This window comes from Ictalurus punctatus, chromosome 27 (assembly GCF_001660625.3).
Source record: "Ictalurus punctatus breed USDA103 chromosome 27, Coco_2.0, whole genome shotgun sequence".
Taxonomy (NCBI): Eukaryota; Metazoa; Chordata; class Actinopteri; order Siluriformes; family Ictaluridae; genus Ictalurus; species Ictalurus punctatus.
Window position 1 is genome coordinate 2,850,885 of NC_030442.2, and position 27,369 is coordinate 2,878,253.

At 42.0% G+C, this 27,369-nt stretch overlaps 1 protein-coding gene across 5 annotated transcripts in view; it reads left to right on the forward strand.

Moving 5' to 3' along the window:
- Positions 1-6,228: 6,228 nt before the first annotated feature.
- rbm20 (RNA binding motif protein 20) overlaps positions 6,229-27,369 on the forward strand; it is a 41,039-nt gene continuing 19,898 nt past the window's right edge. Inside the window, exon 1 of one of the 5 annotated variants that reach the window (XM_047151511.2) lies at positions 6,229-6,648. In XM_047151511.2, coding sequence (XP_047007467.1) covers positions 6,548-6,648 — 101 coding nt within the window. In that variant the 5' untranslated portion in view covers positions 6,229-6,547. The remainder of the gene's footprint in view (positions 6,649-27,369) is intronic. The other 4 variants (XM_047151512.2, XM_047151510.2, XM_017458853.3 and 1 more) reach the window with 4 other exon arrangements.

A 27,369-nucleotide genomic window follows, 5' to 3' on the forward strand; every position in this document is an offset into this window, starting at 1 on the left:
TGATTTATTTTTTTCTCTCACCTCGCCTCTTGGGGTGTGTGTGTGTGTGTGTGTGTGTGTGTGTGTGTGTGTGTGTGTGTGTGTGTGTGTGTGGGGTACAGCGAGATCGTCCTCAGCTGTGCTGCATGTCATAATAAGCTCCATAATAAATAAAAATAACCGGTCTTAAAATGTTACATCATGATAACTGCCTTGTGCTGTAAAGCTTCTCATAGCAGGTTTTACTACGGCAGAGCAGGAAGTGATGCCACTGCAGCCCGATGGATGTGGAACAGAAAATGGAGGATGAGCTCTCACACACACGTGAACGTAAGGTTTAAGGTCAGCAAAGATGGTTTACAGTCTCTGAGATGATGGGACTGCTTTTTGAGAGATGAGGAGGAGGAGGAGGAGGAGGAGGATGATGTCTACATACGCAGTAGTGAAAGGAGAGCAACACCAAGTGAGTAATGCGCAGTAGTCCGAGCTCTCTCATCCGAACCAGCCTGACACGCAGTCACCGGCCCTGTGCATAAATCTATTCAAATTTTTATTTATTTTTCTTTTTTTTGGGGGAGTGACAGCCTCCTCCATACAAGTAAATTTGTCGTCCAACAGGTGCCAAGTGGAACCCATGACTGCTGGCTCTCCCACCGAGCGCCCTTGCCCTTCAGACTCTCGGGTCGGTGTCGGCGTGTCAATAAAGTTTGGCAGTTTAACGAGCCGCCCGCTGAGCTAACAGATGCGTTCCCTGTGTACAGCTCATCGGGACGCGCCAGAACAGCATTCCTCACGAGCCATCTGAGCTGCTACTGCTGCGCCGTAATCACCAAGAAAAGCCACAGAAACTAACTCCTTCTCCCGCTATCCTCCAAGTACAAGTGATAAAAAGTCTTTAAAAATAAATTCTGCACTAAACATGATTTATGTTACCGTCTCATATTACTCAGTGACTATATATATATATATATATATATATATATAATACAATATTCTAAACTTGTTTACTGAGCATCGGTCATACGTTTATAACGAAGCTCAGAGTGCTTTACAGTGTCAAATAATTAGACAAACAGTAAAGTTTGTTAATAAATAATAGTGACAGGGAAAAAAAAAGTACTACTAGAATCGATTTTATATTTATACATTTTAAAATGTTTTGTATTTCAATGTAAGTGACTTTCATGTGAAAAAGTTTTTAAAAAAGTGCTTCGGTTAAAAAAACGTTTTAGGTTGAGTAGATTTTAAAGGAAACCGTATCAGATGGGTATCGTATCGGCCGATACTAAAGTTTCAGTATCTGTGTCGGAAAAGAAAAAGGAGTAGGCCTATCTAATCAGAATATAATTAAAAGTGTATAAACTAGAGTAAAGGGATGGCGATTGCAAATGTGCCAATAAAAGTAATACAAGTCAAAGCTAAAATGTGGGGGGAAATAGCTTTTTAGCTGTGACGGATGGAGCCTGGGGAACGGAGAACAGATTTAAAAAAGTGTAATCGTCGACATGGTGAAGTTTTCTGCATTTATGGAAGGAGTCTCCAGTGTCTGCACCCCAGAGTAACGGTCAGAAATAAAGCCGGAGGTTTTTCCGACATCATCTGGACAGAGACGTTTATGCTTTGTGGTTTCTCGGTAATACGACGAGCTGTGGTTTGTTGTCTTAAAGATTAAAAAACCCAGAGGGGTGTGATGGAACGACCACTTAGAGCGACTATAACGTAAACGAGAACCTGTTTAAGGAATGTTCAGTGACGTTCAATGTAACTAAATAGATTTCATAGAAACTATGACGTGCTGCACTTTATTTTTTAAAACAAATTGTAATCTTTGTCAAAGTGCTGTGGTATAAGAGGAATGAAACACTTCGAAATGTACTGTTATAGAAACAATCAACTTTGGTGTGTTAACAGTAACTTTAGTTCATGTTGTTGCACATAACCGCACAAGTTTAGGGCCTTTTATAGAAGTATTTAGAGGGAAAAATGGGTTTTTAATAATGGTTAAAGTTTGATTGTTTACATCACACATGGCATAGAATTGGAGAGAAAAAGGTAGGATTATATTCATGTTTTGTCACGATCTGGCAACCCCGGAAAGTTTTTATTTAGGATATAATTATTCTGAAAATGCCACGAACAAACTCCAGTATTTAATTAGGAGCAAAAATCATTTTTTACAACAAAAATGTTCGAATAAACCCTATATATATATATATATATATATATATGTGTGTGTGTATTCCAATATGTTATGTTACTGAGTGCTCGCGTGACGTCTATGATGAATAAAAAAAAACAACTTCACGTGCGTGTTTGAATGAGGTGCACGCGGACGCTCTCGTGTGGTTAGCTAGCTTAGCTAACAGACTCCGACACGATGAATATTTTACCACAAAAATGTATTTTTCGCTTTAAATTATTTTTATAAAAGATATTTTCATAGTAATAATTAATTATACTTTGCTGTAGTGCATGTTTATTATGATGCAGTGAACTAGCTAGCTTGCTACATCGAACGTGCTGTGTCGTTTGCGAACGAGTCGGTTCTTTTAGTTGAATCGGCTCTTTAGAGACTCGCACATGTTCTTTCCCCCCCCCTCTCTCTTTCTTTTATTCTAGATACACATTACATGTGCATGAGAAAGAAGGGTAAGACTCTCTGAAACGATTCCAGCCATAATCTTCCGAAGACGAAAAATCGCATCGAGACATGTGGGAGCCGAGGGAGTCGGCTCACTTATTGGTGTGCCGAATGATTGGACTCATATGACTAGATCACGCAGGTTAATATTCACAGCAAACCTGTGGTATATTACTAGTGTTGTCTATGTCCTGTCTTGTTCTTTTATTGTCAGGTGTGATGTCTGTAAGCACAACCAGAGCTGAACAACCGAGTCATTTTTCCTTACATGATTCTGATTCAGATATAACAGCTGAGATTCACTTTATTGAACTGAAATGGCTCGAATGGCATGACCATATGGTCATGAATATAGACATTAGATAAAGGTAAGTGTTTGTGTTAAGAAAAAGCTAAGGTAATAAAGGTAAGTGTTTCCATTAAGCGATAAACAGCACCACAGAAATCTCAGTGCAAATACTTTCGCTGTGTGTCCTAATGTTAATGACTTAATGTTATGTAAGGAAGAAAATACATAGGGGTGTGTAATAGGAAATGAATCAATGACAGCGTGCTGTGATGAAGAGTTACTGTTACCACCCTAAAGTGGATTATTTTCCTATAAACAGCACGCTGAATTATAGTCGCATTCATTCAACACTCAAATCAAGTAAGTGGGTCAATAGAAAATGGGTGAAGCAGTGGATAGTAGTGTTGTGATGCATTTTAGAGATTATTTCACCGAGATGAATTCTACCCTGCTGCAGTACCACTACGAGCCAATAGGGGAGGAATGGGGTTGTTTGGCTCACAGGCTGAATCCCATCTCTAGCACCACCCTTCAAAGGACCCTTACCGGTCCATCCAGCCACTTTTTTGATTTTTTTATTTGTCATCTTCCTGGATGACAAGGTTATCGAGGTGTGTGTTTGTTCTTAGTTGTCGACTCCGGCCGAAGGATTGTGCGGGAATGGAAGTGGCGTTACGATCGAACTCTTGTCGTGAAGTCAAGGTGCCATATTGCAGTCATCTTGCTCAGTGAAAGACCTCGGTGCTGGAGAATGCGTTCAACTGGTCTGGGGTACTACATCAAGGTGAACATCCTTTGGAGTTGGACTAGTTGCTATTGTAGTATAGCCCCGTCTGCTTACACACACCTCACACTGGTTGTTTTGACCAAGAATTTTCGTTTTAATGATCGACACCTCTTTCGTTTCTGAACTTCCAGACCACGTGAAGTGTGTCGGAGCATTTTCCCGGGTAACGTATCAACTCAGACTGACCCCTGAGCCGTCACGGTAATCCTTTGGGAATCGTACCTCATCTTGACCGTCCTTCGTCGATCTTCTTGACTCGCGATCACGCTTAATAATCCGTATTAAGGAGCTAAGTGTGTTTACTTGTAGAAGAAGAGTTCCTGATTAGCATAACAGAGCTGGACGTTGGCTTGTGTGTTAATTCTTGTTTTCTATTACGACTCAACGTTTAGGACCCACTGAATTATATGTGACATTGTGTGGTACGTTGTGTCATTGGGAAATTTTTTTCCATCTGTAACGTTAAACCCCTCGTTGCAGCAACCTGTGACACAAAAAAACAAACAGAGGCATTTACAAGCGGGAGCTCTAAATCGGTTTTATAGGGGTCATGTAAATTGAACATCTCCACCCACCATCTAGCAACAAAGTCCAAAAGGGTTTAACACGAGTCGTCGAGCCTTGTATTTCGAGAACATTTGAAAGAAACAAAAACGGGTGGGGGTGGGGTGCTGGAACCTCATTTAGGATACGCTAATGTCAAATTCCCCATGCAAGGTTTTTATAATCATCGCTCGACTACTGAACGGCTTGGCAGGTGTGTATTAAAACCCTGTAGTTGTCTGAGAACCCCCCCCCCCCTCCCCCCATCTTGAATGACATTTCCAGCTGCACTCCTAACAGATTCTGGAAAAACGATCTCGAGCACTGGGGCACCGTCGTGACTTCAATGAGAAAGCGAGGCGCCTTCGCTCGCACGGATCTCGCCGATAAGGTGGACTACGTTTTTTATTCCCAAACGTTATGGAACGGGTTAAAGTGCGAAACAATACGGTGTCGTTTCAAACGGGAAAACAGTTCTACTATTAGATAATCGGGACGATAATTGAGAACATAAATACGTTCCCAACAGATACAGATGCAGATATGAATAACGGGAGCACTATTTATTTGTTTATTTTTAGGAAGTTTGCCAGACAGGTTCATGGGGGCATCTGGTTGAGACAAAAAAAAAAAAAAGAATCATGTGAGTAGGAGGTTTTTAAAATTGTTTGCAGGAAGTCAAATTCATTTATTCATCCTTAGTAACTGCCTGGTCAGGGTCACGGTGGTTTAAATTAGGCTGCTAGTTGTTTTTGTTTTTTTTAGAGCACAACTCTAGTTGAGAGCAGTTCTGAACTGGAGTGATGTAGCTGAGGTTGAGGAAGCGCCAGTGTAGGCCACGGGTTTAATCCCCAATACATGTATCTGGATATCTGGTGCACTACACAGATAGAGAGTGCCATTGTGTTACACGATGAGATTTTTGGGTAGCAGTGCCACCTCACAGCTCCAGGGTCGTTTTATTTTAAGCGTCTCTTAAAATTGAATATCTTGTGTCGTTAAAGCCATTAAGTGCCTGGCCACGCTCGTTCGTTTTTAGCGCCCTACGATTTGCGCTTTATCCAGAAGTCGTTGCGTCGACCGCCGGGACGGAGGGTTCACGGTGTTTCCCTTCTCTCGTGCCAAAAATCAGCAAAGTCGTTCATCAGATGTTCTTTCACTTTCACCATCAGTCATTTAAGCAGGCGATGTGTTGATGTCGTTGGCGACAAAGTAAATTTGGCTCGTTCTTAGCTTGTGGACCTTGGACAGAAGTCTGTGAGACTACTTTACGCGTTGACGCCTTGACGTGATGGATCCGGTGTCTGTGTTGTTTGATTCAGCCTTTGTCATGGACTTGATCGTGACTGCGTATGGATTAAACCTAACCTATTGTATACCCGCCCAATCGTTTGATCGACAACTACTAAGAACCTCCCACTCTTTTTAAACAATGACTTTTCCTCGCAAGCGTGTTTCGATCTAGGAAACCGAGATAAGCCGAGGACTCGAGAGCCGTCACTCGCTCAGACTGCTCTGATCGACGAATCAGATCATATCAAAATATGATATTAAGATGCTATTAGAAACCTTGATTAGGAAATGATTGTGTTTATAAAAAGCCGTGTTATCAGCACATGCTTGGTGTAAAGTGGACCCTCAGACAGAGCTTTAGTGCTGTCGTTACACTGCCAGCACCGGGGTTAGCAGTATTATTTAAGGTAAGCTGCCTTTGTAATGTCGGCCCTGTGATCTGGACACCACAGAATCTAGTCGCGCTGTCTCGTCGTCGCACGCAATCGAAACGAACATTTTGCCCCGGAAAACTCCTCACACCCTTTTAGGCGAAATACCCGCTCCACTCCTGTTCACTTTCTTGAAAGGAGAACGAAAACCGGCCGTGGGACGTGTGGTATTCCTCACCACTGCGCTGTTCGAGAGAGAGAGAGAGAGCGAGAGAGGAGGGGTCATGAGGAGGGCTGGAAGAGGGGGATCAATCCCCCCCTTTGTCCTATCCAGGACTCCCAATCGGCCAAGAGACTTTCAACTCCTGCTTCCTGTCATATCCTCTTAGTCGGCGTTCCACGTTTATGAGTATAGCGTGTGCTTTGGCCGGTTCCTTCAACTTGCTGGACTCTTTAAAGTTAAAGCGAGGGGGGGAAAGAAAAAAAAAAGACAAACCCAAAAACCTGCCACAGCGAGCAGGCGGCTAAAGCAGACTTCAGTGGGACGGGAATCCCACTCCGCTCGGGCACCATATAGGGAAGCTTCTCCTGTCGGTATTTCTTATCCGAGTTCTTGTTCTACAGGTGGAAAGTGATTTCCTAGCATGAAACAAGCTTGGGACAAGAACGTTTTTGAGAATGGGCAAAGCAAACAGCAAGGAACAGGCCCGGTGGACTCGGCGCCTTCATTCGAGCACCTCCAGAAGTAAGGGAAATTTATTTATTTATTTAAAATAAAAAAACATTTTAATTTTAAAAACATTGACACCGATTGACTACTCAAGACTTCGTTCGAAATAGTATCTACTGCCAGCTCAAAAAAAAAAAAAAGTGATACGTGAATACGGCCAGAAATTCAATTTCACGCTTTCCACGTGTGTTATCTGCTCTCCTGGAGTGTTTATTAAATTCCCTTCTTTAGAAATAAAACGGAGGGTTAATACTATTGGGATGCCCTTTAGTTTAATAGTGCGACCATATTGAACTAAAAAAAAACAACAACAATAATTAAATAAAATTAATAAATAAATAAATAAACGAATTACTGTTCCATCACGCTGAATGACGAGAATTTTAGTAGGAACGCGAACGCGATATGAATTTATTCTACGCTAGGTCTTCCTCGGTCTCTTTCACCGTTTCGTTTTTTTTAACTACGCGAAACAGCTTGAATATCCACAGGAAATGAAAGAAGAAGAAAAAAGTGGAGGAAAGAAAAAATTAAGACTTTTGCATATTTGGGATTTAAACGCAATAAAATCCCCTTGATAAGTCATCGATGATTAATCAACTTTGAATCAGATCGGCGTTGGTTTGAATAACGTTCCGGAATAACTGTAAAGTGTTTCGTAATAAAACACAGCAGCCTTTATTACACTTGCATTTAAAAATAGAGGAGTTTGCGCTCTGGTCAGTGGAGATTATGTATTATCTATTAAGCGCCTCAGAGCTCTCCAGCTTCGGGTTTCTCTCTCTCTCTCTCTCTCTCTCTCTCTCTCTCTCTCTCTCTCTCTCTCTCTCTCTCTGCCACACGTCCTCAGTGTTGCTCCGGGATCTCCGGTTTCCTCCCACGTCCACAAAAAATAAACGTGCTGGTAGGTGGACTGGCGTCTAAACTGTGATTTTTGTTATGATACCCTGGCGTCCCGTCCCCGGGCGTGTTCCCGCCTCACGCTCGTACTCCTGGGATAGACCCGGGATCCACCCTGGCCGAGCGCTTACTACTGAAGATGAATTCAGTAGGAAATGCTTTCCGAATACGGGATGTAAGATGGCAGGACAAAATCCCTTACATCCCGTTCCGTTGTTTGTTTGTTTTTTTTAAACTCTTATTCACATTTCTAATGTCTTCATCTTCATTTTTTTAATCGTACTATCGCTTTTACACCGTCGTTGTACAGCTGCCTTTTTAAAAACATACAAAATACATCATCGAAAGACTTTAACGGTTTAATGCTGACTTGTTTTTTTTTTTTCGAAGAAAAACAAACAAACAAACAAAAAAATCCCAAAAAATTAATCAGACACCACCAAATCTCCGATATAAAATCCGATATTTTCGATCAAATTCGAAAAAAAAAACAAAACGAACCGGGTTAACGACTCGGGGAATGAAGTTTATTATATTACACGTCTCACGGAATGAGGAATGTTAGCAAGAACTCCCGCTGTGGCGATAATCGTGATCCTCGACTGAAGAAAATAAAGCTGAAATATTCCAGAGGTTCAAAACATTCACGTTCAAGTTCATCCCCGAGCCCGAAAAGCTGTGGAGACTGTGAATTGTAAATTTTTTTTAAAAATTCTATTAAAAATAAATAAATAAATCAATCAAAAAGTCCATGCTATGTTATAGATAAGGGCTACGTTTTTTTTTTTTGTTGTTTTTTTAAAAAATTTTATTTCCTAGTTTGTAAGCGTGTTTGAGTGATATTCGCTCCAGGGGTTCGCAAACTTCTGAGCGGCCGTGCGAGTTGATCGTCAACACTCTCTGCGGCACTGTCCTGTGGAGTATTCGGGTGAAAATGAAGTACGCCCTCACGCCGTGAAGGTTAAATAAACGTTTCCTTACATATCAGCGGTTATACATCCTCCGAGAAGGAGAAGAGGAAAAAGTCGGTTTGTTATCGGTCTTTCTAATGAAGTAAACCTCGATCGAGCGGGTTAATACGGTCACGCGCTACCGTCCGAGCCGCTGTTCTAGAAAATGCTTCAGCACCTTCTGACCAACCTGATTCGAGAATCCCACCCTTTTAAAATGGAAGCCTGCAGATGACGGATGTGTTCATCCCGTTCGCTTACTCGACTCGGAAGTTTCTAGCCGATGGAAGTTCAAGCTTCTATTTTCGAAAGTATCTCTGCTTGCTTTGCTCACGGTTTCTGCCAAAAAAACGACGACGACGACGACGTTCTTGTCAAATTGAGATTCCTCGCATTGACATGGCGAAAAGGTGTAAGACTTTGGCTTCAGCTGCTGTCAACTACCAACAGCCTATTTGCGGTGGGTCTTAACTTTCCCCAAGTGTGTGCGCCTTTTGGATGTTAACTGATTTAGTGTCGCTGCCCGGAAAGTGTTCATTACTGCCTTGACATGCAAAAGCAACTGGGCTTAATCTTAATGTTTATGGCTGCAGTGGGGTTTTTTTTTTTTTTTTTTTTCGGGGAGTACCGAAAGCTGTTTTAATGTGTCCGTGCGACTGAACAAGACGATAATCTCAATTATTTCAACACACACAAAAAAAAGCCTTGATAATAATAATTTTTAAAAAATACTGTGATGTTCTTGGAGGCGAAGATGCCGTTAATCGGTTACTAGTTAGTTACTAGATGTGTTACTAGTGTGTACTTATCTGATTTCGTGAAAAAGCTCTCCTCAAATAATCCAAAATTGAACGCAGGACTGCAAACCGAAAATAAAATGATAATCGATCGTTAAATATGTCTAGCAGGCTACACTTTATTTCCCAGTTCCCACACACACACGCTTTGCTACGTCATATCGAAACGTTAAAATCATCGCGGACGTGACGCGTCACGACGTCGCGAAACGAACCGACGAGAACGCAGGAAGCGTCGATCCTGCGGGTCACGTTGATAAGAAAGTGGTGATATCCAGGGGGTCCAAGCACCGAAGAAACATTGGACAGAATGAGTACTAGTACTATCGGTGTGAAATTCCGGAATAGAAATGGAGCGATGTTATGGAGTAAACTCGTACTGAGGCCACGTGTCTGATCTATCTTCCAGTTAAAGGGAAACGTCGAAAAGTCCCCGTTCGTCTCCCGCGCGATCACGTCGGTTACGCCCGGATGAGTCGCGAGCGCGCGTCGGCTGACGTGAGCGTAAAACGAAACCAGAAACGTGAGCCAAGTCTTAATTACTTCTCGCCCGACCTTTTCCAAGGCCTGCGCATGGCGTGAAGGAGATTATATTATGTGTGATAAGCTGTACGGAGCGGAGCGGCCGCGGACGCCGCCGCGCTGTCACGAAGATACACGGCCGGTTAAAGGGCGTCTGGGTAAACTCCGAAGAGAAGGGATTCATGGTGGGGTGCTGGTTCATTCCCCGAATCCGGGTGCTCGGACGGTGGTATGGTTTCTATAGTAACAAGTCTTAACGGTGGAGAATAAATATGATTGGCGAAAGTGTGTGTGTGTGACAACAACTATATTACGTATACGTGCGATTTATCATTTCAGTGTCGCACGCATCTCCAGCCAATAAGTGAAAAGAAACGGGGTCATGGTATCACCTGGTTATTTTTAGCACGTGCATTCTGCATGGCACCCAGTAACACCACACACACACACACACACACACATCCCTGACATCACACCCCTTCTTACTCCTCATCATCCCATTCTCCCATAGATTTATTTAATGATTATTTTTTTATATTGACGCTCAACAGACGTGAGAACGAGACTCGAGGAACAGCTGAGCTCACGAAGATTCTCGTCACTTCAAAGACATCCCGCTTTCAATGCACGAGATCTGGTTTGTGGTGGGAATGCGATCAGTGACGCTACACATGCTCCGGATAAAGCTCGGACCAGCTGGGCATTTATTGTGTCCCGTAGTGTGTGATCCTGTGATGTCACCGCCGGTTTGTCTCTCGTCGTGCGCTCACTACAAGAGACAACACGGGGGGGAAAAAACAAAACACCACAGCTGTGTCTCGTTAAAGCAAGCACGCAAGGACAAAGACCTTTTTTTTTTTTTTTTTGGTCACATAGAATGTGCAGCAAATCGTTTCGTCGTCGTCGTCGTCTCAGCCGCGTCTCTGTACGCCGGTGTACGGTCATTCTTCCGTTAATCCCACCGTCGATGCTCCGTTTTCTGTTTTAGAGCGATTGCTCACACGCTTTTTTCGAATCGTATCCGACTTCCGTTCTCACCTCGTGTTTTGCTGTAAAATGGTTCAACACATGAAGCTACATCATCCTTACATAAAGAACGGGATTCCAGCGCTCTCTCTGTGTGTGTGTGTGTGTGTGTGTGTGTGTGTGTGTGTGTGTGTGTGTGTCGTATTGTCTGTTTGTTTTTTTTTGGCACCCGTGCGGTATTCAGATTCTCAGAGAGTTCTCCGGAGAGCTGACGGCAATCATGCGGCTCGCGTCACGGCTAAGCGAGAAGGCGATAACGATCTGATTGATCTTTTTATCCAAAATTCATTTATTTATTTATTTATTTTCGGAACGTCGTTCGAAATGAGCGATTTCCGGATCGGGTCTCGCTGACGGGTCATGTGCGATGGATTTGATGGAGTTCTGTGAAGAGTTTCCATATTATGTTTCTAACATAAAGGTTATAGACACTGTGTGTGTGTGTGTGTGTGTGTGTGTGTGTGTCTAAGTTCTCGCGATTCGCTAGCTCGCTCAGGATTGGCTGGACGGTGTTTGGACAAGTGGTTGTGCTCACCTCTCTGAAGCCTCTGGTATGCCTGGACATAAAACCCAGTAGTTTAAACCATGAAATCCCATATGCTTCCTGACTATTTGTCTCGCTGTCCTTTTATTGCGTTTTCCACCGTTCCCAGCCCCTGGAAAAGAGTTCCTCTGGATCACACAGGTTTTAACGGGGGCGCCAAGCATCTCAGCCCTCTGCGATTTTACGCTAAAAGAGGGAGCCGTAAAGGACTGAAAGGTATTTGAAGGAAAATGGAATAGAATTTGCGGGAAGATGCCGAGCCAAGAATATTGAACCGTGTTTACTGCTGCTTCTACTGTAGAGCAAGACTCACCGGTGGGGGGTGAGGGGGGGGGCATACTCTATTTGTTCTAGAGAACAGTGGGCTAGCTGGCGAAATGGAGTACTTCCACGCCGCTGTCAGTCCTGTGAAGGCTACGATTCTTCAGTAGCGGTTAAAGGCCGACGCGTTCCCGTTTCTTAACAGACTCATCTCTAGCCTTGTAACTGTCACTTTGTTATCGCGAGCCACTGCTACAAACCTGTCTCTCCGTCCTTCGCGAGCGATATCCGAGTCCGTTCCCGAGGGAGGGGTTCTCGAGCTGAAACCAAAGAAGCGCGTGTGGAGAAAACAGCTCCCAGGTCAGGAGAGTAGTCCCCCTGCCAGTCAACCCCCCCAAAAAAAAAAACAGGGACAAGACCGTAAAGTAAAGCCGGGGGATTAGTAAATGCACGGAGAGACGCTGATGATGGATTGATTGAAAACATGGGTGTATGATTTTGGATTTATGGAGCAATAACAGGACTGTACCTGAACATGAACATTAATTGATGTAATGGTGTTAGAATAACAACTTCGGCCACGAAGATGGACTTAGTGTCCATCTTATTTATTTATTTATTTATTTATTTTGAAAGTTCAGCTCACACCGACAAAAACAACATTTTTCAGAATTTCTGGGCTCTCCTCTACTGTTGGTGTTATTGGCGTTTGTCGATTGTTTGTTGGTGAAAGAAGTGTGAAGTAGCAGGCCACAAATTCACAGGTCGGTACAGTCTGTTCCCGCGCCTCTCGGCTCCTGACACGCCTCAAGCTGGAGATGATTTGCGAGGTATTTATGCTACAGAAACGACACCCTGTCACCATGCTTGACCCCGTTCTTTTCCCCCATATAGAGGCATCTCGGTTCTTTGGTGAAACTGAACTTGCCTGTCACTGGCCTCTTGAAGCCTCCCACAACTCTCTGCCAGGTGTCCTCTTCATAAATTTTCCCAAGTATCAGTGCTGCATTCGTTGGCCAACAGGAGGCTGGGGGGTGGGGGGGTTAATATATAATTTTACAAATCACTGTTTATAATTTTAGATTTCAGCCCCTGCATCAACGTTAATGTCCAGCAATTCCTGACATTTTACCCCATGTATTTTCTCTCAGTCACATGACCCCACCCGGCTTGGCCATGACCCACACGCCGGGTGACCACAGGCTGGCAACATTTTGTTGACTTGTTGACAGTTGAAAATGGATCAATTGGTGCCAAGACTTCCACCTCTGGTGGCAGTTAGATAAATGACAGAAATAATTTCCAATAATGCACTGGTGTCAGCACTCTTACGTACTTCTGTTGTCATCTCCCAGGCTTCCAGGGATACTCCGAACTCACATGTAGGTGGAGTCTGAGTTTCTTCTTCTTGACGTTAATAAGATTAAAAATGCAGCTGAGAAACCACAAAAAAGGTGTCCGGTACAGCTTTACATCAGACTGTTACCTCTGAAACTGGAGACTCCTTCCATAAATGCTAAATAATTAAACGTCTCCTTATAGAAAACTTCAGCATATCAACGTTTTTTAAAATCCGTTTATATGGGGCTGCCCCTGTGTATCAGCTGAAACGATAACGTATTAGTACCCTCTACGCGTTACGCGTTAACGTCCCTACTGTTTTGAATCAAACGAGGCTGACGTTTTGTTTAAAGAACATCAAATCGCAGTCACTCAAATATCAAAAACGTATGTCTGTGGAAACGCGTTCCGAAACTACGACGTGTTCTTCCCTGAACTCGACGGTTGCTGGTTGAAATGAGATTTTTCCTTAACGAATTCAGCGTCTTCTGGTGGTGACAGATAAGCTTAGCTTTACGAGGGCTTTACAGGACCTCTAACAGCGTGCCCTTCTCTCACACTTGGGATCACCTTTCTGTAATCTAAAACCGACCAGGCGTGCCAAAAACTCCTCACCGTATTAGCCATTGAATTAATGGCCGCTTCGATTTTGTTTATGCGAAACAAAGGACGGTGAGAATCCTTCAGAAAGGATCAGGACTCGGATCGAGTTTCGGGACGGTGTTGCTTTCTGGTCGGAGAAGCGTAACAAGTTCTTTATCAGCTCTCAGTACTGGGCACCTGATAAACATGGTCTAGGAGTTGGGATTCCTTCAGTTAGTAAGTGGAAGTGGGTTCTGATGTAAATAGGGTAGCACTTTACATAAAGGTTCCTTCCACTGACAATATTTAACATACCGTAATATAACCTTTGCTAATTTTTACTCATCGGTTGAATAAACGGTCACTGCAGGTAAGTGTGTTTCATTAACCACTTTATTACTTTGTTAACATTACTGATGGGTTGTTCATGCAGAGGTGCCAACATTTACGGTTCAGCAGTAGCATTTACAATTGTTGCCCCGTTGCGACGGCAATAGCGGAGCCGCCTTTCCCAGCAGAACGATGAAATCACTGAAGGGGAAAGGACGCGGAGTGTGAAAGAAGCATTTGTTGATGTAAGCGGTTACTTTTGATTCATGGCGTACTGTGAGCCAGTAGAGGACAGGACTGTAGTGTTTGATCTTTGTAACTTTACGGTGTTATGTAATCAGTTAGTGGAAGTTCTACCAAAAATAAAAGCAGCTAGAAATTTCAAAGTGAAAGTGTTTTACTTTGAGCTTGGCATGGCGTGAGGTGTTTTTAAGTGTGGTTTTTAGTAGTGTTTTGGGATGTTTTGAGTGCGGTTGAAGTTATTTACCGTGGCGTGAGGTAGTTTGCCGTATTTGACCACAGTCTTTATGTGTACCTTGTGCAGATTGAATTGTTCCCCGTGTTCTGGGGGCGTTTTTGGAGTTCACTGCACGGTCTTGGTGTAGTTTGGGTCTTTCTTGGGGCAGATTGGGTTCCTGGTGCAGTTTGATGTATTCTTAGTGTAGTTTGAGGTGTTCTTGGTGCAGTTCGGGTTGTTTTGGGTGCAGTTTGGGTTGGTTTTGGTGCTGGTTGGGCTGTTGGTGCAGTTTGGGTTGGTTTTGGTGCAGTTTGGGTTGTTTTTGGTGTAGTTTTGGTGGGGCTTTTAATGTAGTTAGGGTTGTTTCTGGTGCAGTTCAGGTGGGTTTTGGTGCAATCTTAGTATAGTGTGGATAGTGTTGGTGTAGTTTGGGTTGTTTATGGTGTTTTGGGTTATAGTGTAGTTTGGGTTGTTTATGGTGTTTTGGGTTATGGTGTAGTTTGGGTTGTTTATGGTGTTTTGGGTTATAGTGTAGTTTGGGTTGTTTATGGTGTTCTGGGTTATAGTGTAGTTTGGGTTGTTTATGGTGTTTTGGGTTATAGTGTAGTTTGGGTTGTTTATGGTGTTTTGGGTTATGGTATAGTTTGGGTTGTTTATGGTGTTTTGGGTTATGGTGTAGTTTGGGTTGTTTATGGTGTTTTGGGTTATAGTGTAGTTTGGGTTGTTTATGGTGTTTTGGGTTATGGTGTAGTTTGGGTTGTTTATGGTGTTTTGGGTTATGGTGTAGTTTGGGTTGTTTATGGTGTTCTGGGTTATGGTGTAGTTTGGGTTGTTTTTGATGTAGTTTTGGTGCAGTTTGCCTTAATGTTGGTACAATTTGAGGTCGTTCCTGGTGCAGTTTGGGTTGTTTTCGGTGCAGCTTTGGTTTTTTAGTTACATTTGGGTCGCTTTTGCTGCAGTTTTCCAATCGGCACCTTGTTTGCACTTTCTTGCAATTGTTTGACAGTTTAACACGCTGTAGGTCCAGTTCGAGTCGTTCCTTGTGTATTATGGGTTGTTTGTGGACTAGCCTGATCTGTTTAGGCTACAGTTTTAGCGGACTTTTGATCGACTTTTGCTTCCACTAAATTATACCATCATTACCTAGGTGGTATTTATTCTGCTCACGCTCCTTCCAGAGCTCCAGGTGTGAATACTGGGACACAGAGTGACACTGGTGACTCATACAGTAGTTTTGAAACCGGGTGACTCATGCCCTCCTACAACTCACCTTGCATAACATCAAAACACACACACACACTTACAGAAGTGGGTCAGATGCGCTTAGCCATCACCACAGGGATCCGAAAGAGTCTTGCGTAACTCTAGATGACACACTGAACGGACTCCGGATACAGCTCTGTGTAGCACCCGTAATCCAGTCCACCCACTTTAAAACCGGAGAATATTTTTCTTGCGATTGTTTCCACCCTCGGCTTTTTGCCACACCCCTGTCGCGGAGCAGCTCGCTGTGATCCTTTTCATTACCTGTAGGAGTCAACTACCTATTAAAAAGCTTACACAACCTCGACTGTCGTTAACAGTGGCTCTCCCGTCGAGCCCGGCTGTCCATACCGTTCGTAATAGCGCTCTCCTCCGAGCCCATAGAGTCGGTTGTGAGTTTGAAAACGTGCCCTCGTCCCAGAGGAATCCTTCCTGGATCGCTAGCTGTCACGAGAGACGTAGATTAATGGTGTAAAAATAGGCGATGACTAAAACTGAAAGAATGGGTAAAGTGTTAAACGGTAACACAAGAAGTTATCAACAGCGAGAGGTGCGTTTGATTTGATTTGATTTCCTCCCTCTGGAAGTATTACTATCATCATTATCATTAGCGCTGTGTGTGTGTCTATGTGTCATGCTGCTCACACTCTTATCTGAGCGGCGTGTTGTCTCGGAGGAGGAGGGGGTCCATGGTGCCGTAGCTAATGGTGCAGACGACGGAGTAATGACAAGGCTTGTGGCTGTGGCTGGCAGTGAAGATCTATGTCTATATCTCTCCTCTCCCCTGGGCTCTCTAATCTCACACACACACACACACACACACACACAGTGCTCAGAGGCTTGGCTGTGCATCCACTCTGGCTCTCCTCTTTTTAGACCAAGGGAAAGTGTTTGTATTGCTCTAACGGATGAACTCTGGTCGTCAAATTGTAAACGCGCAGTACACGGTCGATCGTTACCCCCGTGTACACACTCTCACTGGTTCATTCGGTGTAGTCGATAATCGACGGGCCCAGTGGGAAGAGCAGCTCGTATTAACTAATTGGACCCATGTTACATATTTAACCTCGTACTCATTGTCTCTAGACAGCACGTGCGTGTGGTGTGTGAGAGGTATGTGTGTGTGTGTGTGTGTGTGTGTGTGCACAGGGAAAGCCAGATCCAGCTGTCATCAGGCTTCCGCGAGCAGACACAGAGCAGTGCCTCTTCTCCTCTGCATTCGCTCCGTTAGATAACCTCGGAACTCCACTTCACCAGAGAGCTAAATTAAACCTGAAGCGCAACAGCTCAGCCCCAGACTGGAACCGACACACGACGCACCCGGCGTCGTCGTGACCTCGAGGCTTCGTTTTAGTTTCCGAGGCTGGAGTAGCTAGCGACCTTACAGCCTGCACGTTAACGTCGTGCAAACCGCACGCGTAAATCATCACGCACTTATCTCGACGCGTATCGGGTTGTTCGGTGTCCCTAACACGCTTGTTCATGTGGTTTCCGACACCGTACGACACGCCGTTAGCTATAAATACGGACGTCGAGGAGCTAAAAACGGTCCATCGCTTTCTTCCTCAGCACATACTGTAGTTCGGTGCCCCCCACACACACACACACACACACACTCGGGTAGGAAAGAAAGCGTGGTCTAACGTTTGAAGACGGAAATGTGAATTGGATTTCGTTTGTTCGGTGTGTTGTTTGAACGACCTTAAACTTAATCTTAAACTTTAACTTACTTGTTAGCGACATTGGCTAACACTATTCGCGCTAAGAAGAAAACCTTACATGGTCTAGTCGATGAGGCCTACATTTGGGTCAGAATGGGGTCACGTTTACGTCGCACGAGCTTGTAGATACGCAACCCGACGTGCTCTCCTGCTCTCGTGGCCCATCTGCCTCGACGTTCGTTGCATCGAGATGCTTTTCTGCTCGCCACGGTCGTAAAGAGTAGTTATATCGAAAAGCGCTTCAGATCCAAAGGCTGTCGATCCACAGTAAGATTACCCTTCTAGGATAGGTATGAGAGTAAATAGTAAATAAATACGCTTTATTTTTATAAGATAGCAAACAGATAAGATAAACAAGTCACTGCCTCTTGGTGCTATCTCTTCTCCTGCAGTGGTGAACGGACACGTCCGACATTTCGTCCATTCCTTAACCCCCGTGCTCTTCTGGCTCTCTCAGAGACATCTCGTCTGGGTTCTGGATCACGTCACGTCTAAGCCGTTTTCACACTGATTTCCGTCGTGTCCGGAACGGAAACACGCGGATCCATATGATTTGGATTAAGAGTCTGCGATTTTTTAAAAATTAATTAATTAATTAATTTTTAAAAAATAAATAAATTCTTCCGTCACGGTTGTAGAAGAAATCATAAACCAATTTATTGTCCCCTTGAGTTGAATCCAAAATGTAACAACTCAAAAACAAATCGCACATAAATATAAACGATGTCACGTTTTTACGATGCATATGTGTCGGGACGTTTGCTTCAAAACTGTAGTGTTGTATGTAAACAAATGTGGTTTAATTATACGTTTATTTATATACGTATTTGTACATCGAAAATAATATTTCCGTACAAAATTGTAACATTTCACGAGCTTAAAAGACGAACGTATTGCGACTTCATTTATCAGTCCCTCCAGGGTTCCATGATTTATTTATTTATTTATGTATTTATTTGCGATCGCGGGCCTTAACGCGAGATCGAGCAAACTCGATATTCCGATTTTCCGCAGATTCCGTTTAAGTACACGAGCCAGGGCGCTATCGCTTTCAGCGAGCCGCTGAGGGGGCAGGGAGGGGAACAGGCATATGCGCAGGCATAGTTTTCCATGTGTGGGCCGAGGAGCAGGTGGACGAGGCGCCGTGAACCGATTGGCCGACGACAGCACGTTGCTGGGCAGAGCCGCAAGCTGATTGGTCAAAGTCGAATAGTGCTGACAGATGGTAAAACGCTACTTACTCGGGCGCTGGATGCCATTACAGCGTCACTCTGGATGAAACCGAAGGCATACGGAGCGCCCAAAGGGTCCAAACTGTCTGACGGTTTCAGTGTCAAGGCTACGTTTTTTTTTTTTAATTCAAATGAAATGATTACTATTATTGAACAGGTTTGCGTTTCCCAACGCCATGAAGCTACAGATATTATAGAGAGTATGTTCAAGTCGTCAGTAAGCAACTCGAGAGCCGAGGGCTCTTGAGCTCTTCATCCAGATCAGATGATGGTGATTATGCTGCATTCTAAGATCTATAACGACTTTGAAACCCAAGCGAGTCCAGTCCAAGAATCCGATCCAACATGGCGCCAAAGCTAAGAAAGTTTAATGGTCCATATGAATCTATTTCAGAACAGTACCACTGGGACGTGCTGTTAATATTCTTTACAGGGAGATGAAATTGTCAGAATAAATCTCATCGCCAATAGAGACAGAGAGAGAGAGAGAGAATAGCAGATTGGAGGGTGTGAGTTTGTATTTACATGCCAGCTCTGACCGCAGATCATGGTGAGACGTGCCGGCTAGGTTAATTTATCGGCGCCAGGCCAAACATCGAGCCAAACAACAACGGAGCCAGAAACCTGGCACCTTCATCGCTCCATGTGCTCCAGAGCTCATTGACACGTACCGTCAGCGAGCAGGGTGTACAGCGTCGAGCTCTTCTTACTGACCGCCAGGGCCGTTGCTTCAGCCTACGCCACGGTTCCTCAGAGTCATCCGTGTGCGGTGCATCCTGGGTATTTACGCCAATTTCCATATGCCATGAAACCGCATCGGTTTTTCTTCAGCGACTTTTCCGACTTAGCAGACTTTCAAGAACTCGGTTTCTTGGCTTTACTTTTGAAAGAACGAAGCAGCTTCGAAGTCTAATCTGTACGGTAGAGACGTGAGCTTGGGGATGGTTGCCGAAGCGTTTATAGCATGACGCCAGGATCCACTCGGAGCACAGAGCTGAGGATTTCCTGATCGCTCGGATTCATCTTCTATAACGGCGGTAATCTGAGCGAACGACGCACATATAAACTGATCAAGAAGCGAGTCATTAATAAATAAACAATCGTAATCGCGGACAAAACAAAACGCCGTCCTACGCCGGGTGAATTTGGACCGAGTGTGTTGTGAGTTGGGTGGAGTTCAGCTTGCTGTAAATCACCACCTCCCCTACCCAGGTCACACAGCGAGCAGCTGATCCAGAGCCGCTCATCGACATGACACGCTTGTTAATCGATGACTTATAGCTTGTTGGTGTAAAGCTGTTCCAACCATGTTTTATTTTGTGCTGAGGTGCTAGAACCTGGGGGCTTTCGTTTCCCATGCTGCACTGCTCTCAAATGCTGTGTGAAGGATGAAAAATCTCTGAGCTCCATCTAGTGGACATGGACGTGCTTTTAGTATCGTTCGGCTCATTCAGAGTCAACTCGGACAAGGTCGTTGATGCATGACTCGGATATTATATTGAAAAAAATATATATATATATATCTAAGAAGCCATGTTTAGGGATTAATATCTCCAGAAATATTATCCCCAACCACCTGAAATTCGGTGTAAACATAAGCTTGTTTTCTATCTTGTTTTTGTTTTTTTTCTTATAAGGTCCTCAAAATAGGAAAAAGTACAAAATTTCAACCAATAGGATTCAAGATATTGACAAAAATCACAAGCGGCGCTATATTGACGTGCACATGGCGGTGACTCATTAGTAGAACCATGAAAAATGGTGTGAAGTATATTTAAAGTGCGGTCACGTTATGCTCCAAGTCGTGACATCCTTCCATGATCCTTGTTTTTGCCTGTTCGCCTAAATGTGTATAAGGAAAACCTACAAAAACCCCTTCACGCGGAATATTATCATATCATATATCAGATTATCCGTGCGTGTTAACCGTCGGAAGCTTACGACATCAGAAAACGCAACCGGTGTCTGAACGGGACATTCGGACGGATTTCATGCAAGACTTCCATAGTTCAAAGAGCTAAAGTTGGATTCGGGTCAGATTAAATATGACCATATGATGATGATGATGATATTAATATTAATATTGTGATAAATGATGCCACTTTTTCGAGATATTGTGACTATCGTGAAAACGTTTTATTAAACAAGTGTAAAAATGTTCAAAAATCTCGCACGTGAAACTTGATTTTATATACGTCTTTTATAAATATATTTTTTTAAATAAACAAAAAAAATGCCGTTGGTAAAAAAAAAAAAAAATACCAACGTGAGAAATTGTCACGATGCACTTTCCTAGGATGAGTTTCGAACTTTTCGAAAAAATTTTTGTACTTTAAAATTGTGAAACGTATTTTTTAAAGAATTATTTATTTATTTATTTATTACAATTCTTTACATGCATTCTTTACAATTTTTAAGTACATTTTAGTTTAAAGTAATGTATTTTTCTGGTCGTTGTAGATATAATTAATTATTTATTTATCTTTAAACGGTTTTGCTGGCACGACGTATCGTGCGTGTTTTCAACTATAAACCGAGCGAGGCGTATCCGGTGATGCGTACGCGTGTGTGTTTTGTAACCGGTGCGTAAAAAGAGACTTTTTCTCAGTCTATGTATTATAGAATGTACGGTTAGTTCTGCCAGTGTGTGTGTGTGTGTGTGTGTGTGTGTTTCGATTCTGAAATATTTAAACCAGCTGCTAAACACCGACCGTAAGCCTAATGTGTGTTTAATGGCCGCGTGGATTAGGAATCGACGACAGGCAGTAAGGACTTTCGGATGCACTCTGTCCGCAGTTTAAATGGACGTATTTTGAAGAACGTCATGCCGATGCAACAAATGTGACATTTTAGATTTGAGTGAAGCAGAGAGCTCTTTCTACACCGTATACTTAAGCGTGAAATAATTTGATATATTTTTTTACGCTCGTACCGTACATCGCCGTAGCGAAATATCCCGGTATGTTTAATACAGGTTAATAGCCTTGGGTAATAAATATTAACCATACACTGCGAGTCCAAAACGATCAAGTGTTTTATTACAGTTTTCCGCAATACTAGCATTCGAATCGGACGGAAACAATTACACGAGTTGCCAGTAAGTCCGTTAAATCTTCGCGTTTCGATTTAGCTTGTTCATCTCTTCCACGGATTTTCGAATTCTACAGTACTGAATCGCTTCCGTTTCTTGAAGTTTAACGCAGTTCGAAAGCTATACTATACGAATATAAAACGTAGTAAAATGAAAGATCTAGTTCGGTTAAAAATGCGTGTTTTTGGTTGGGTTTCGTAACATTTAAAAAAAAAAAAATTTTAAAACCGACAATTTCTGTGCTGAGAAAGCGATTAAAAACAATTCCTGACATGTTTCAGGTGCTTCCTGATGATCGAATTTCCTTCTGATTATAATCGTCTACAAGGTAAAGAAAGCCTCGTCGGGTTCTAGGGATAGTTTATCCACCAGCGAGTAGAAGATCCCTAATGGAAACCTTCAGGAATGTGATGGAAAGTGTATGAAACCGGTAATTTGTTAAAAAAATATATATATTTTGTTTACTAGAGGTATGATGCTCTGTATGTGTAAACACTGAGCAAAGGATGTCGCAAAACTGTCACGAAAGAAAGAAAGAAATGACTTGGCACGTAGTTAGACTCAGGAGGCGTGGCCTAAAGTTTTAAGGTGAAATGATCATTCATAATTCACACGTTTCCGTTATTACGCTAGTTTCGTAGCGCCGGCGCGAAAATAAACAGACTGTAGACAGTGTAGCTTCTACGGTTTGACCTGGGGTTACTGTCTCCGCATGTCCGCGTGGGTTGTCTGGTTTCCTTCCACCTCCCAAAAACGTGCTGGTGAGGTGGATCGGTTCCACAAAAACGCCTGTAGGTGTGTGTGTATATGCATGGTGCCTTGATAGCCCATCCGAGGTGTATTCCCGCCTCCCGCCCAGTGTTCCCATAATAGGCTGTAGACCCTGACCCTGATAAAGTGCTCACTGTAGATGAATGAACGAACTTCCGAGTGTCGTATTTACCTCCTGGAGCGAGGAGAGTCCGTCGAGAATGAATTCGTTTTCGCTTGTGTGCAGACCACCGCTCACAAATTGCCCTTATCGCTCATGTGTAAGCGAGACACATTGCTGCTGCCAGTAAAATATGGACATGGAAAAACAAGAGCAGATGTTTAGTGACAGTCAGACGGAATGGCGAGGGGGACGAGTGGAAAAGACGATCAGGTCTGAACACTGCCAGTCAGTGCAAAAAGTCTAGACGGAAGTCTAGTTTGGATTGTATCAGTCGACGTGTAACGGACGCTCAGAACAGAATTATAAACCAGTGGATAATCTCTGAAGCTGACCCAGTGGGGTCTTGGATTTCTTTCTGTCATCATAGAGGCAAAAATCAAGCTGGTTCATCAGTCACACAACGCCTTGTTGTTGACGATTGCGCCAGGGTACGGGAACTCAAGCAAGCACTCTTTACAGCCGTGCCGAGCAGAAAGGCATCTCAGCACATCGGCTCGTGAGGCACATGCAGGACACCACGTCGGATTCCGCTCCGATCAGCCGGGAACAGGACGGACGTCTGACGCCCCAAACGTCCATATCGCGGACGCTTCAAAATGGCCGCACAACCCCTACGGTTCCTTTCAGGAAACGGTATAAGAACAGCCGTCTTCTGATGTCTCTCGTATGACGTGTTGCGTTCGGACAAGGCGTTCCCGTTAATTCTGCGGAACGGCCACTCCTCCCGAGGAGCGCGTTTCATCAGCGTCGCGATCCTGATGATACGGTACCGTTATCGCGGTGGATTTCCAGTATTCTCGTCACGTTTACAGTGCTCTCAGTATTCTTTTAGATTTTAGTCCACTTTTTCGTTTTCAGACCAATCGTGCGATTTTTTTTTTTTTTGATTTTTTTTTCAATTTTAAAACACGTTAAAAAAAACGTGTTTTTCCTACTTTTAAGTGCAGCAAAAATGGAATGTTGTGTAACGTAAGAACGGTTGTAAAAAAAAATCCAGTAGTGGTGGTTAAAAAAAAAAAAAAAAAGGTAAATAAATAAATAATAATAATAATAATAATAATAATAATAATAAAAACTAGGCATTCTTGTGCTATGAAAATGTACCACTGCTGCACATTGAAACACTCAGCCTCAGAAATGTAACATCAAATTTTACATCTGAAATTATTATATTATTACCAAAAATATTTTTGAATTTATTGCTATATTTCACAAAGGTGCCTAGCTTTGGTTTTGGCTTTGTGCTCGTCCCTGGACTTTGCTAAGCACTCGTGGCATTTCGCAGCCCGTCATGCGCTTGTAAAGCACCCTGCTAGAGTCAGTCACGCACACAGACTCGCCAAAGCAGCTATGAGTGCTCACAGTGTGTGTGTGTGTGTGTGTGTGTGTGTGGTAAGTGGAGGTCACAGTAAGGAGAAGCGTGTGCCAAGAACCTAGTAGACGTCTAGCGCTCAGGTCAGTCGTTGTTCTTTGACTGCTTTTGCTCGTACGGGTGAAAGGAATGCTGTGTGCGAGGTCTCGGTGAATCGGTCAGAGAGGTGTGCGGTTTAGCACGTTCTAATTCGCGCTTGCTTTTCTTCCTCACTCATCTCCATGGCTAATTTATCAGTTCCTGTTGTGAAGCTTTTGGAGCGGCTGCGAGTGTGTGTGTGTGTGTGTGTGTATGTGTGTGTGCGCATGAAGAAACTCCGAGATCCGGGTGCATCTCTTTGGACTCGAAGTAGAACCGTGCTCTAAAACATCTCTCCCGGTGATTTATTTTGATCCGTTTCCCCAAAACGTTATGATGTGATGTCACGTTTTTATGATCCAACAGGAAATCGATATTTTTCCCTCAAATTTTTATTCTCGGAAGATATTCCAGAAGATAAAATCGATTACCGGTGGCAACTTTTATTCCAAGCACTCTTTCCTGATGGCTTTTGAATCCGGCTGTATGTATATGAGTCGCAAAGATCTCCAGTGGTAGATTTTGGGAGTCGCGTTAAGTTTACAACGGTTGTGTTTAAAATGTACAAAAAACATAGTCGCTGCAAAATTATCGAGCGAATGAATTTCGCAGGAATGCTGGGATTTGAAAGAGCTAAACTCTTCACTGTACGTTTTAAATATCGTACTCTGCGTAATACCACGACTATCCATGTGCGATTTTTAACATTCGGCTTTACTGTTCAGCTTTATTTATTTATTTATTCCTTTATTTATACCTATTTATTTGAACTAAAATAGCAACTCAAAACAATTAGCATGTAGCGTTCATGAATATTATTTGCATTGTAGCCACTTTTATTAATACACGTTTCAGGCAGAGTAAATAATACTAGACATCTTCAAACAGTTTGGCGTTCGCACCATTGTTTGTTTTCAATTCTGTTTTCGTTTTGTCGCATAAAAAGATTTTCAGAACATTAGAGAGATGGAATAAAATACAGTAAAAAAAAATATATATATATATATATATATATTATATAGACCGTAAGTTTAAATCGGTGCTCGAGTTGTTTATTATTTTAGTATATAATACTGAATACTACGCCTACGCCTACGCCTACTAATAATAATCATTTAAATTGTATTGTAATTGAGAAAATTTACCAAAGTTACATTTCACATTTGTGATAAAAGTTTTACGTGATAAGTGTGTAGCATTATTTATTATTGAATTATTACGGCTTTGACATTTGCTTAAAAATATTCGAAATTAAATAATCCAAAGTAATTTAACATTAATGGTACAAATTTTGCAGGTAACATACTAATATATACTTTGTAATTATTTTATAACTGCCGCACATTTCTTAGAGTTTGTTATTACTACTTAATTTTTTTTTAAAACTGCTAAATGCACTACAGATAAATTCAACACACAATTCTAAACGTTTTTTTTTAACGTGACTGAGAGATCGGTCGACGTCTGTAAATTAAGTACAAGACGCACAGGGTATTATGTTAAATAAAATTAAGTAGGTTGAACAGCAATTTCTTTTCACTCTAAAAATAAGGTACTGAAATTCCAGTTAATATTTCAACACAGGAAGTGCGACAAAGAGTAAAAATTTTACATCACAGCAGAACTAATAAATACCAGAATGACGTGTAATAAAACTGCGCAGGTTTGATATCGCGTGTAACTGATGATGTGCTCAAGCGTACTTTGGACCTACTTTGGCATTATGTTTTCTCTGTTTAAGAGCTCTCTATGAAATAACTAACAATGTTTGAAGTTAAATTGTGGCCTAAACAAACTTTTGACTCGAGGAAAATTGACATAAATCAGCTCCTTTTCTATTGTACAGTTAATAATCAACGTTGAACTTTTTTTAAATCAAATTTCAAAGTTGTAGCTACACGTCAGCCGCTAGCGTACTTAAGAAAAAAATTAATAAACGAAGACACAAAACGTGTCTTAAAATACTTACTAACATACTATACGCTTTCTTTTAGCAGTAACATTAATAATAATGCTAATGCTGGAATTCAACACTTATTATTATTATTATTATTATTATTATTATTATTATGGGCTATTTTTTTATATATATAATTTTGTTTACAATATCTATAGCAATGTTGTATCAAAAATGATCTTTTATTATGTTTAAAGATATAGTTTATTATTCTGATACATGCTGGGATTTTTTTGTTTTGTTTTGTACATTGTTAAAATGAAAGGTTACTGAATTCTTAAATGGGGAGAAAAAAAAACAAACAATAAATGTGGTAACACTGTAAGTTAAGGTTCCACAAACTGGCATTTTTTAATAAATAATGAATAAATAAACTGACGTTTATTTGGATTTTATGTCGAAGTTAATCGTTACATTTGAACAATTTACAAAAATTAGCGATCGAGGTTGGTTTGAATGTCGATATATTCAACATTAACTATGGAAAAATGTGTGTTTTTTTTTTCTGATTCATGACTCAATATTAATCTGCATAAATTACCATAAATGAAACGACTACACTCGCTTATTTTATGTAGCGATTGCTGTAGAAACGTATTTAGTCAGTTTAACGAGTGTCAGTGTTGGAACACTACCACTCAGCTTCACGTAGGTATTCTACTCAAATATTCCCAATAACAATGTGAACGTTGGTCATTTGCGGATATAATTCTACTCAAGATTCGTTCATGCTGCTGTTTAAACAAACTTTTATTACAGATGTGAACTGATTTGTTATTAATATAAAATTCTTAACAAACCGTTTTTTTTGTTGTTGTTGTTAAAAGCTATTTAAACTGAATTTTAATTTCCAAAACAAAAACTCAATTCCAATCTTCTTATTACAAACTTTCAAATTCATTCATTCGTTATTTATTTATTTTTAAATATCCGATCCGACGTTTTGTTTTGTTTTTCCCCAACGTGATCGTCCAGATATAGATCCTGGGTATATCAACGGCACATCAGCTATACTGAGGGTGTTTCCCTCGCAGACTTTCAGTAGAAATACTCTAATACTGCTTCACATGGTTAAATCTACGCATTCTCTATTTGCGTATACCGGGAATGTGGAACGAATTATTTTTAAGTTCTACAATAATATCCCTTTTTTGGGGGGAGGCTTGTTCTTGGGCATTGTGCCTCCAATTTATTTGATTTTATTTCATTTTGGAAACACCGAAAGGTCTGCCATCTTGTAACGTTCTCTATTTAGGGGAGAAATAATAATAATCGATAATAATTTTTAAAAAAAGAGCATTTGCCGTGTTTTGAGACGGCATGGCTTTTTTCAAGCAAATCTTTTTATTTTTATTTATTTTTTTTTTTAAAAAACGTA